Source organism: Zootermopsis nevadensis, unplaced genomic scaffold (assembly GCF_977971745.1).
Source record: "Zootermopsis nevadensis isolate Lab colony 2312 unplaced genomic scaffold, Znev_1.0 Znev_ptg000003l, whole genome shotgun sequence".
Classification (NCBI taxonomy): Eukaryota; Metazoa; Arthropoda; class Insecta; order Blattodea; family Termopsidae; genus Zootermopsis; species Zootermopsis nevadensis.
This window is the reverse complement of record NW_028259135.1, coordinates 8606626-8618167: the sequence shown is the minus strand read 5'-3', so window position 1 is coordinate 8618167 and position 11542 is coordinate 8606626. Positions and strand designations below refer to the sequence as shown.

Genomic DNA, 11542 nt, shown 5'->3' with positions numbered 1-11542 from the left:
ATGTATGAAAATAAGTAACTTCAGATTCAAATTCCATTAAATGTTAATTAGTTATAACATTGTAACTAGATGTCGGGACCAAACTCCAAGGCATGTAATACTGCTTGACATCGAAATGTATATAGTGAATCAATGGCCGCTTTCCTGGTTATAGGCGGCCAATCATATTCTAACAATTTACGGCATAGGGTGAAGATGTGTGTTACAACGTGTCTTATTTAATAATAATTTTGAAATGTTTAAAAAATAGAGCATCGCGTAATGGAATTGTATCCGTTTAATCATTATTATTAATATATTTATTTTCAAGTTGAATGGTTATCACAGCTGGGAATTATCAGTTATCAACATTCGAATCATGGATTGTCAACGCTAGCGAGCCAATAAATTATCTTTTGTTGCTTTGTTCTCGCAGAAGTTTATTCCTTGATCATGGTTCGAGGTGAGGATGACTTTCTTTCATCCTCGCATAAATTTCATGAAGTTATTGTTGTGTAAATTTGGAACATGTTGAATTCCAAATGATGTGCGCTCTTTTCAGAATTATCGAAGATTGTGTGTGGAAACTCTCAGATTCATTAACGAACTCAGTGACGCCAAGTCGTTGAGTAGCTGACTTGCTCGTATAATTTAAAATATAGCTGCCTTATATGTGACTCAAAGGTCCATTACTGTGTTCACAAGAGCCTGCCATTAATCCTTATCTTGTGCCAGATTAATCCAGTTCACAACTTCATACTATATCCTTTACACCTACTTTAATTTTCTCATTCAGCATTAGGTCTTCCAAGTAATCTCTTCCCTTCAGGGTTTTTTTACAATTTTGTATGCATTTTACAGCACTTGTATGTGTGTTCCATGCCTGCTCATCTCATCCTTGAGTTGATCATCTTAATAATATATGGTGAAGAGTACAAAATACGAAAATCCTTATGCTGTTTTCTCCATCCTCATATTTTCGTTGTTTAAGTAAAAATGTGTTCAGCACTGTGTTTTCAAACACCTTCAATCCTTGTTCTCCTCATGCCATCCAAGTTCACATAAGTTGCTGTACTGTGAAAAAATTTGCTTGTTTTTTTATGAACTGTTACACCTTCCTTCTATGTGTTTCATTTAGTGAGGTATCACAAGCAGTACATGAATTTAATTTAATGGTAGGAAGCATCCCCCATATTAAATCTGCTGTTAATGTTGTTATTGATGCAGTATGTGTTTGTTACTGTCATTTCCAAATATTGATCTTTGCAATATTTTCAAAGGACTTGTTAGCTACCCTGTATGGTGACAGGAACTTGGCCACAAATATACATTTCTCTTTGTTTTGTTCTATACCATTGGCCTTTCTAGTGTCTGCTAGAGCTGTTTTGATTTTCTGTATTGCAGTTGTATTCTCTCCCAGTGAATTAACATTGTCAGCAAAGAACTGAAGCCTATGTGTCCCTTTTATTTCCAGTTTCTCAGTTTTTTTTATATTCTTGATGGCACATTGTAGAGCAACATTAGAAAGAAATGGTGGTAATGCACCTCCTTTTTTCAGACCATTCTAAATCGAAAATGCTTCAAACAAAGTTTACTTATCCAGAATATATTACAGCTTTTATTTAAACACTTTAAATTAGCCCAATTAATTTCATCAGTAACACTGATTATGATATCTAGTAAAATGTTGAATGTGTCTTTCAGGCAGAAGAAAATATAACAAAGGTCGAATGAAACCAATTACTGAGGCTCTAGAAGATGCATCTAGTGGTGTTCCTAAAAAGAAGGACTCCAAACTTTCAAAAGAATTTCAGGGTAAACTATCCCATGCAAGTCCTCAAATCAGAACTCCATCAATTACAAAATTTTTCTCGTCACAAGGATATCCTGATCGTAAGCAAAAAATCAAGACAAAATTGGGTGAGAATGTTGCAAGAGAAACGCCTGCCTCGTCTGTGGGTAGTCTGACCAGAATGCCATGTGCTGATCCTGCAGACTCTGCCGGAGCTGATGGTGAGTCAGGTTTTTTGTCTGTTGTAGTCCTGCAGGTGAAATTTAGAGATGAAAGTTGGTACTCTTGATGATGGCATTGGCACTGTTTCTTAAAATTATTTTTACCAGGGGATATTGTGTATAACATTCAGGTAAACATTGTATGTTACCATCAAAAGAAATTATTCAGTTGATAAAGAAATTTGCATGAGGGAAGTTTGTGGTAGCAGCAGGGTTGCAGGGTGGTGAATGATTTTTGAGCATGAAATGAACCAATGAGTTTAGTGTTAGAAGCTTCAGTTTTGTGTGATTGCAGGTCTTGAATCTGTATTTTCTTTTAAGCATGTGTTTGAATTCCTTATTTATCACAGGCTGTTCTGTGGATTGCCTGCCATCTTTATACTGTTTTCTCTGTGCAGATGGTGAAGAGAAATTTGTACCGCAGCCAGTTGGCTGCAGCCCTCACAAGATACAGTTGTGTAAAGACATCACGTCTCTCTCTCCTTCAAGTGCTCTCTCACAGCTGTGTATCTCTCTGTCTCCAAAGCGGGCAGTAAAGTCTCGGCGAAGGTAAGTACACGTCCACTTTGGAAGTGCCATGTATTGCAGACAGAAGCAGGCCTCCTGCGATCAAAGTTTGATAAAAACTGCAGAATAATTGTCAGGGAACAAGGTTCATTAGTGGCTTGCCTGCATTTCACCATTTACATGTACTCGGTAGCAGTGTAACTGAATGTTGTGGTTGCTCAAGGTGATGGACTTAATTATTCTACAACTTCAGAACTTTCGTGAACATGAAATTATAATCAGATAGGTTATTGATTTTGCCGTGAAAACTTGAAACTGTTGCCTGCCTGGTATTCGGCATCTCTTAACAGCCACTTACAATGTGCAGGCTGAACCCAAGCCAGACGCTGAACCAGCAGTATGCACCAAAGATTGTCCCAAAGCTGAATTGTTGCAATGGTGTTTCTGTCGCGTCTGGCAACCACAAATTGACGGAGTATTTCCCGGTACGGCGGAGTGTACGCAAGACAAAGACGACAGTGCTAGAGGAGCAACAGCGTGATCTAGAGGAAGCAATCTTGTCTCAGAGGGAGGATGGACTTGAGGTTGTATGTACACAGTTTGTTCACACTTTCTCAGCTATGTTTGCTGTGTGGTGTTTGATAAAACATTTCAGTAAAGCGGGGAAAGTTTGGAATGCAGTTGTCCTTTATTTGCTTATTAGATTATTTAGTGACACTTTTCATCTGCATTGAATGTAGGGTCAAATGAACTGATCATTATGAATTTTGAATTAGGAACACTGAACAGTAAAGCAGTTGTGGTCTATTTTAAAGCACTACCTCAACATATGCCTGAAGTTCAAAGGAAATACATGAAAAAAATATCAGGGTGACAAGTCTTGACACTGAGATTTGAACCTTGTGTGACCTCCCAGGTATATAGCAACATTACTGACTAGTGCGTGGTAGCGTTTGTTTACGCAGCTGTTGGATGTCTCAGGAGGTGTTTACTGAGAACAGATGGTAATGGAGTAGACCCATTTGTTGCAGGTCCACAACTTTGAGGGAAAGGGGCGTGGTATTGTAACAACAAGACTCTTCTCTAAAGGAGAGTTTGTGGTGGAGTATGCAGGAGAGTTAATTGACATATGCGAAGCAAAGGAGCGGGAGAAGAGATATGCCCAAGATCAGAACACGGGCTGCTATATGTACTATTTTAACTACCGGAACAATCAATACTGGTGAGTTCGATGTGCGTTCCTTGCAGGCAAAATTTTGGGTAAGTTCAGCTCTCAAAAATTTTATTTCTCATCCGATAGGACTGTTGGATCATGCATTTATTTTTTTCTGTTATGGAATTATCATGTAATGGTGTGAATACGTTTCAGTATGACTGGAAATTTTCTAGATGTTATCACCTGGTGTTTCGCTGTTCACCAACTTTTTTAAAAGCATTTGTGACCGATTTGTAATGAATTCAAACAAATAAGAAATATAGACTGTATAATTTGACAGTAGTACATTATATTGGATTATAGGAACACAGTTAAAGCTTAAATGTGCATGTTTTACTATTATTTACTAGTGTAATATCCTCTTAAGATTCATCAGGATATTTGGAATAGTAAAAGTATATTTGATTTGCCCCTCCTGCAGTTTACAGTACTGAAGCTCCCCAAACTTGTGCTTTTGACATTTATTAGTGATGTGTTCTGATCCAGGAGGATTAGGTAGGTAGGCTATGCAGCATGCATGGGACATTATATGGAAAAGAAATAAAATCATACATGTTCATCAGAGTTAAGAAAGGTGATATTGACTGCAGTGTGTAGTCATCAAATCTATTGTGCTACAGTAAGACCATTTTGAAGCTGGACCTGGGTTACGCATCCGCTGTGATCCTGTCTGCATCTCTTCATTTGCCTTTGTCTTGTTTCAGTGTGGATGCTACAGCAGAATCTGGTCGTCTGGGACGGTTGGTGAACCACAGTAGGAGTGGTAACCTCATCACCAAGACAGTGCCCATTGCGAACCAACCTCATCTGGTGCTGATTGCGAAGGACGACATCCCCGCAGGTGAAGAAGTGATGTATGACTATGGGGATCGCAGCAAGGAGTCCATACGCTACCACCCCTGGCTTGCATCATAATGCCTATGTGTATATGATGGTACCTTCAGTATTGAACTTGACGTATGTCATTTTGCTTCATCTTGGCAGGGATTTGAAGTAATATGACGTGTAGCTGAGTAACAACTGAGCGCAGACGTACGTTGAATGATTGTTCAGTCTCATGTAGTTGAATGGTATTTGATAGTAACTTTTGGAAGTTCTGAGGTCTATCACTGAAGGTTAAATTTGTGCTCAACGAACATTGAAAAGTTCTATGAATTTTTATTGCATTTTGGTCTGATCAATAAGAAGAGATACATTTTGTTTGAAAGTTGACTGGTGTAGAATTGAAGTTTTTGTTAAAGGATAGATTTGTATGGGAGTTCATATCACTGCCACCATTATTGAAATGGCAGTTTTGTAAATGATCATTCTTTAGCATTGTCTATATCGTCTGTTGCGGTAGGTTTAGTTAGGAAAACTTGATACGTTGTCAAGATAAAAGATCTCTGATGATGCATTTGTTGCCGAAATATGTTCCGGAGTCTTAGGATTAGAGGGAGTTGTGTATTTATTAGGTATCTACATATATGTATTTTATACATCCGATAGTATGTTTTGATTTGTGTAAATGGGTCATAGGGTGGTTGATCTGCTGTCTGTCAGCTCTCTTCTGGGGTTATGACGTGATGTGCACAGCAGAAGATGCATTCATATTGCAGACAGCTTCTGATACTAGGTGAAACTGACTTAAAATCACGCATATTTCCATTATCACATGCTGCCATTCAGCTTTAGTGTATGTAGTTACCATTTTGTTATGTATGAACGTTTAAATTATAATCAAATGAGGACACACATGCTGCTTTAATCCAAGGCACATTGTCTTATTTTCTTTCATAATATTGTGTAAAGCAGGTTACATAAACTGTATTACTATTATGTGAAACTACATTGTCACTTTACAGACTGCTGTTTATTATTCTACTGTATGAACGTGTCTTATTCTGTGAAGATTTGCATTATTAACATATGAAAGCATCTGTAACTGACAAAACCTCATTTTTGGTATGTGGACCTAAAGTTTTTTATATACCCCTCTACTTATTTATTCTCTTGAAACTGAATTCTTAGTCCTGAGGCAGTTTATCCAGACTGAAATTTTCATGACTTTCCTGAGTGCTGTAAGAAAATGCTGGTATAGTGCCTTAAATTATGCCATGACTAATTCCTTCCACATCCTTTCCAATTCATCATTCACGGCCAGGAGGCAGTTGAGAAAGCATTATTAAATAAACTAAGGCAGTTCACTTAATATGTTAGGAAAGGTATGCATAACATAACAATTATGGTGTGATGACCAGGATGAGACCGTCGGCCTTTGAAAACGGTACCAGTGTCATCAGAGTTTTCTGGTGTCAGTGGCCTGTGTGTGGGTACAGTGTGTGATGCCCATCGGGGTACATAATGACATGAAGGATTCTGCCACATGGTGGTAAGACTGGCTGAAAATTCTTCACATGGGTAGTTTCATAGCTGGAGGTTCCCCACACACAAGCGTAGTTAGGTCTTATAAAGCGCCCATTATTGTCAAATTTAATGAAAGTCTCTCAAGTCATTCTCGTGTTAATACAGACACAAAGCTAGTAAGTGCATTTTTGCAACTTGTATTGTGAACACGCATAAATATGTTTGCTAAAGCAAATGACAATACGTTTAAGAGGTTACTGATTTCCTGTGACTTGGGATTGGAGTCTGCATTGAGCTGTCAACTCATTTCTGTTGATAAAGCCAGGAGGACATAGTGTTACATATTTCGTCCACTATTTCAGTACCATTTCTGGCCATTTGCATTGTTATAGAATAATAATTTCCAGAATGTGGTAATCTGCTATGGAAACTAGTTTTAATCCATAATTCCTTGTTTGTCATTTTCTCCCCTGTAGTTTGCACGAACATTCATTGGTGCTTCTACCAGAATTTTAAGTTTTGTGTCTATCCTATGTGAAATACAAGTAGCATTCAGCTGACAATGTGTGCAGTTCAGCTCACATGAATACATGACACATTGCATCATATCAGTGGAGCAGCTTTGTTAATGTGCTATAATTTTATACACATTTTTAACAGCCATATGTAAGCTGTTTTCCCCCGAGTTTTTGTGTAATGCATTGTAGACTGTAGTGAATAAACTCATGACTTACGTTGAAAAGAAGTGTTGTTGCATGTTCCCTCTTTCCAGCATTACATTTTTCTCTGATACTATGTTGGTATCTTGGATGAATGAGTGCTGGTGAAAGTGCAGTTTGAAAAACTTCTTTTCGTGTTCATTTCTTTGCTTCACACAGTTTTAGTTGTGTTTTTCTCATCTGTTACACTTGTATCAGTCACTTGTACTTGTTTGGAAGTGCATTACAACATACATACAGCAGTGTAAAGATAAAACAAGCATTTGGGCATTTGTTTAAACTATAATTGGATGTTTGTTCATGGTTAAATTAGGAGATGAAACACCTCAAGTTTTCTTTCTGAGGCACTACATACAAGGCAATAATTTTTGTAATCTTCCATAGCGGAGTATTGCTTCATACTTTATTGCTGTGTAATAGTCTGAGAACTGTACATACAGATACACAAGTCAAGATGACTGCAGTAGTACTACTATAAAAAGTACATTTTGTGTATAAACAGTTTTAGCCTCGAATTTTGTGAAGCTCATGAGAGCATGTGGCGACGTTGAAGCTGAACAGGACGAACATGCTCAAAGTTGTAAAAGAACATTTTGGTGTACTGAATTCCTTCATTTAAAAAGGCATGTAGTTCTTGCTCTTGCATATCTTTTATTATAGCTTTTCACACACAAACATCTAGTGAGGATGAAAATGGCTATTCTGTGGTTTGTGCCATGTAGTCTGATCGAATGGATACCAGACCACATGGCACAACAACCACGAAGGTAGCCATTTGCGTACTTCATGCTCGAAACTGAGTTTGGTGAGATATTTATATGTTTCTGCCAAGTTTCAAGTCATGTGCTTGAATTTTCTGTCAGCTCCTGTCCATTGGAACTATTCAGACATAATACCAATTCCATTCTAGAAGGAAATTCATAGATTTATAGTATGCCTTATATAGTAACCGTGATTTTAACCTTCGTATATTAAGAAAGTACTTTTGTAGCAGTTACGTTATGTACCTTTTCTAATAGCTATGGTGTTGAGCCATCGATCGAACCGATTGTTACCGAACACAGTACGAAGAACCACGATTTTTGGAATATATAAAGTAAAGATATAACCGCTTTTATTTAATGTTTTATGAGTAATAACTGGTTCAGAAAATTAAATATACAATTAACATCTTCGGTATTTTGATATTGTAGTGTAGTGTTTAACATAACCGGAAATCGAAAGGTTAGCGGAAGAGAAATCTATAACTCCAATTTTAAGGTAAATCAAGTTACAGATGTATATCTTTTATAGCTTCGTGCACTCAATAATGAAACATCAAATTGGATACTTTGATTGCAAGACACCACGAAAAACTTGGGAGTATAGTATGATTCCGTAATGGTAATTGTATTCCTGTAATACTTGACGCTAACGTCAAAATATCACTGGGCTTTCTCCTTTCAAAATGTAGCCACAAAATGAGCTCATTTTGACAGCTTTATGTCTCTTTTCTGTGCTTCTAGACTAACATCCCATGAGCAGTACCATAAAAGCTACATTTTCTGACTCCATTAAATTGAACATAAATTGGTACAGTAATTCAGAATTCTAATTCATAACCACGTAGTGCATGGATTGGATTCTTCAGAATGCCTGGTGTTTCAAGGTGCTGCAGTGTGTTTCAGACTATAGTTTTAACATTGTATCACCCGTCGCTTGCTTTGCGCTAAATATTTATTTGTTTTGGTTTGCAACTTAAATACATTTTAGTTTTCCAAAGTTATGTCATTGACTTGCATGCTATTAGGCCTACCACTGTGGTAAAGAAGGCCACTGCGCATGGAAAAGAATAAGAAGAAGTGAAGCTGCAGTACATTGCATGATGGGTTGATAGAAGACTCTGGTAGAAGACTCTGGGCACTAGCCAATAAGATCGCTGGAGATTGGTTTCAATGAAGAGGATTTGCCCGCAAAGAGTTAATGGTTGTGGAAAAATAGTGTTTCATAGGTAGAACCGGCGTAGTTCGTTAAAGGCATTTTGCAAGTGCTACAACGATTTAATTCGCTAAGCTTGAGAAGTATTTTATAGTCTAAGGTAAGGAATACCTTTTTTCCGTTTATTTAATACAAATTATCAACCTTTACATTTCCCTCTTACCCCAGTTTGTAAATCGTGGTTGGCTGCTGTCTTATTTATTATTTCACTGCCATCTGTGGCTCACGTATGGGACTGGGTGGATTTTCCCATGTTTTTCAATTTCTGTATAATGTGCTTGGCAATTCGGCGCACACAGCCGTCAGATGGAAGTGGATGTGACAGCTACAGTTCGGGTTGGGAGAGGTAACCTCGTCAGGTTTGCAGTTTTTTTTATTAGCTGTGATGAATTTCAGACTGTAATAGCATGATTTAGGTGCTGTTTGTTACGTTGCATGAATCAAAGGATTTTCCGTTGATAAATTTCACGTTTTTTTTGTGCTAGCACTTCGTATTGTTGCAGGTCAAATAAGATGTCAGAACGCAAAGCCGTAATTAAAAATGCTGACATGTCCGAGGATATGCAGCAGGATGCTGTGGATTGTGCAACACAGGCCCTGGAGAAATACAACATAGAGAAGGTATGTCAGGCAGTACATTGAAGTGGTGTAGTGGGTTTGTACTGGACTGCCCATTTATGATTACAATTTTTTCAGGACATTGCAGCATATATAAAAAAGGAATTTGACAAGAAGTACAATCCAACATGGCATTGCATTGTGGGACGTAATTTTGGGAGCTACGTTACCCATGAGACCAGGCACTTTATCTACTTCTACCTGGGTCAGGTGGCTATCCTCCTCTTCAAGAGCGGCTAGATGGCGTGCTGTCCGTCCCAAATACACAAATCTCATTGCCATGCGAGGGGGGTGGGGGTTGGGAGGGGGGAGAAGAGCAATCATACTATTCAAATTTGATCACTCTAATCTGACTTTGCTGCCCACATGTAGTTAATGTCTTGAAAAATCACAATTTTTAAGAAGCCAAACCAATTTCCAGAAGAGGAAAAGGCATAATGTTTGATTTTGTTGCCCTAATTTGATTTGGACTAAATTATGTTAAACTTATTTGCTCTGGCGCAAGGGAAGGACTCTTACCTTTGGGGAATGTTACAGTATTGATATTGTTTTGGTATTCTTCAGTTGTAAAAGGTTATATCTACTTTGAGATTTTGTTAGTTAGGGGAATGAATGAATGAATGCTCTGGACAGTGTACTTGAGGAATCTACTCATCATTGCTGTTTAAACGATTTGTGCAGCTTTGTTCCGATATTGTGTTCATTAGGGATGCTGTAGGCTGTAAATTTAAGCAGCCATTTAATTTATCATTATGTCAAAAAAAGTCACTTCTGTTCTGTTTTCATTGCCCTAGTACAGTGATAAATGTAAAATTGTTCATGTGTGCATATATTTGTGTGTGTGCGCGCGTGTCTGTGTGTGTGTATGTGTGAGTGTAAAATTCTGAAAAGGCCCAATGTAAGTATTATTTTGTTTTCTGTAACTTACACAACCGCAACTTATTTTATGTGTTTTATGTCCGTTCTTGTGTCAAATAAATTGCTGTTACATTTCATGTGAATTCTGCTTCTGGAAAGTTCTGTAGACAATGCTGAGTCTTGTCTCTTTGATGAAGTATTAATTGTTGGTGAAAAATATGAAATGCTGTGGAGCGGGAGACGGTTGAGGTTTTGAGTGACGAGGCTTCAGCATTTGCTTAGCAGATTCTGTTTCACCATGAGATGGTGGTTGTCTCAAATTAAAACTTAATGCTTGCCAAAATGGGGCCCCGTGCAAAAAGTATATTTAAAGAGAGAAAAAGGAAATAAAAATTTTATTTGCACAACACCTGACTAGACATTTGATATCACAAGTTGTGCGCCCAGTATCACTTTTCTAAACGTAATGTTGTATAACAATGTTTTCCTGGTTGCTATTTTGTCATTGATTTGGTGCTGTGTAGAGAAATTATTTACTCGTTTCAGAGGCGTTTATTCAGTCTTGCTCAGATGTAAAGAAACTTCTTCTGTAATGTGTATTATAATTATTATATTAACATAGAGACGACAGGCATTAAACTGATATATCACAAGTTTGAAAGGACGTCTGATCTTTTGACGGTTTCCCTGCCCCTCCTCATCCTCACTCCTAGTAATCATAAGGATGAGACATCTCATTTGACAAGCTTCGCTGATCACGCGGCTTGTAGCTGAGGTGCTCACTTCCATTGTTTGTATAGAACACTGCTATACCAAAATTGCTCTTTTTAGTGCACAGATCTGGAACTCTGAACATCTCTTCCATTGGAGATGTGGGTAGAACGGTTCTGATGTGAAGTGAGACATTTAATGCTAAACTTGATGGTACAAGGGTCAATTTTGCCTTGTAAGGTAATCATATTAAGAAACATGTTACTACTCAAGACTGCTGGAAGAAGTCCCATTGACTGGCCCCCTTCATACCGCCCTGAAGCTGTTATGTTCCCCCTACATTTCCCTCCAGCCCAGTCTAGCCATTCTGCTCACAATATTTAGTACCAATGTGCTTCAGGCGGGGGGGGATCCTCATGTGCCATCATCTCTATTGCTCATGGGACTTTCTTCTGCAACCTCTAAATGTCTGTTGTTTTGATGTGTTCCCATGTCTGCGCCAAATTCCTTGGGTTATATGACTGCATATATGAAATATTAATTTTATGTAAATAGAATTAATTTGTTTGTGAATTTTCTGCTTGTGGAATTATGGATA

General features: G+C 37.9%; 2 protein-coding genes and 1 long non-coding RNA gene across 6 annotated transcripts; 2 read left to right on the top strand and 1 right to left on the bottom strand.

Annotated features, from left to right (window-relative positions):
- The first annotated feature begins 141 nt into the window (after nt 1-141).
- On the top strand, nt 142-6941 carry Set8 (SET domain containing 8). Of its 2 annotated transcripts, none has more exons than XM_022066067.2 (6): nt 142-442; nt 1684-1992; nt 2391-2541; nt 2867-3083; nt 3531-3721; nt 4420-6941. In XM_022066067.2, exons 1-6 carry the CDS (start codon nt 433-435, stop codon nt 4628-4630), a joined length of 1089 nt encoding a protein of 362 aa, XP_021921759.1. In that variant the 5' UTR covers nt 142-432; the 3' UTR covers nt 4631-6941. The 2 variants fall into 2 exon arrangements, with proteins under 2 accessions (XP_021921759.1, XP_021921758.1); XM_022066066.2 differs by having other exon boundaries at nt 2867-3086.
- A 220-nt stretch (nt 6942-7161) lies between these two features.
- Nucleotides 7162-7906, bottom strand: LOC110830789 (uncharacterized). Its single transcript, XR_002543385.2, has 2 exons — nt 7788-7906; nt 7162-7686 (listed from the first exon to the last, which is right to left on the bottom strand). It is a non-coding gene; the product is annotated as an uncharacterized LOC110830789 (long non-coding RNA).
- On the top strand, nt 7877-10894 carry LOC110830788 (dynein light chain 1, cytoplasmic). 3 transcript variants are annotated; one of them, XM_087342342.1, is made up of 4 exons: nt 7877-8040; nt 8286-8352; nt 9261-9378; nt 9454-10894. In XM_087342342.1, the coding sequence occupies exons 2-4, from the start codon at nt 8297-8299 to the stop codon at nt 9613-9615; spliced, it is 336 nt and encodes a 111-aa protein (XP_087198468.1). In that variant the 5' UTR covers nt 7877-8040; nt 8286-8296; the 3' UTR covers nt 9616-10894. The 3 variants fall into 3 exon arrangements, with proteins under 3 accessions (XP_087198468.1, XP_021921762.1, XP_021921761.1); XM_022066070.2 differs by lacking the exon at nt 8286-8352 and having other exon boundaries at nt 7906-8040; XM_022066069.2 differs by lacking the exons at nt 7877-8040; nt 8286-8352 and adding an exon at nt 8664-8857.
- Nucleotides 10895-11542: the final 648 nt, after the last annotated feature.

Coding starts and splice junctions, on each gene's coding strand:
- Set8 (XM_022066066.2), top strand. Junction 1,993..2,390: donor AGACTCTGCCGGAGCTGATG/GTGAGTCAGGTT, acceptor TTCTCTGTGCAG/ATGGTGAAGAGAAATTTGTA. Junction 2,542..2,866: donor GCAGTAAAGTCTCGGCGAAG/GTAAGTACACGT, acceptor TACAATGTGCAG/GCTGAACCCAAGCCAGACGC.
- LOC110830788 (XM_087342342.1), top strand. CDS start 8,297: ATGAGCAGTACCATAAAAGCTACATTTTCTGACTCCATTAAATTGAAC. Junction 8,353..9,260: donor ATTAAATTGAACATAAATTG/GTACAGTAATTC, acceptor GTATTGTTGCAG/GTCAAATAAGATGTCAGAAC. Junction 9,379..9,453: donor AGAAATACAACATAGAGAAG/GTATGTCAGGCA, acceptor CAATTTTTTCAG/GACATTGCAGCATATATAAA.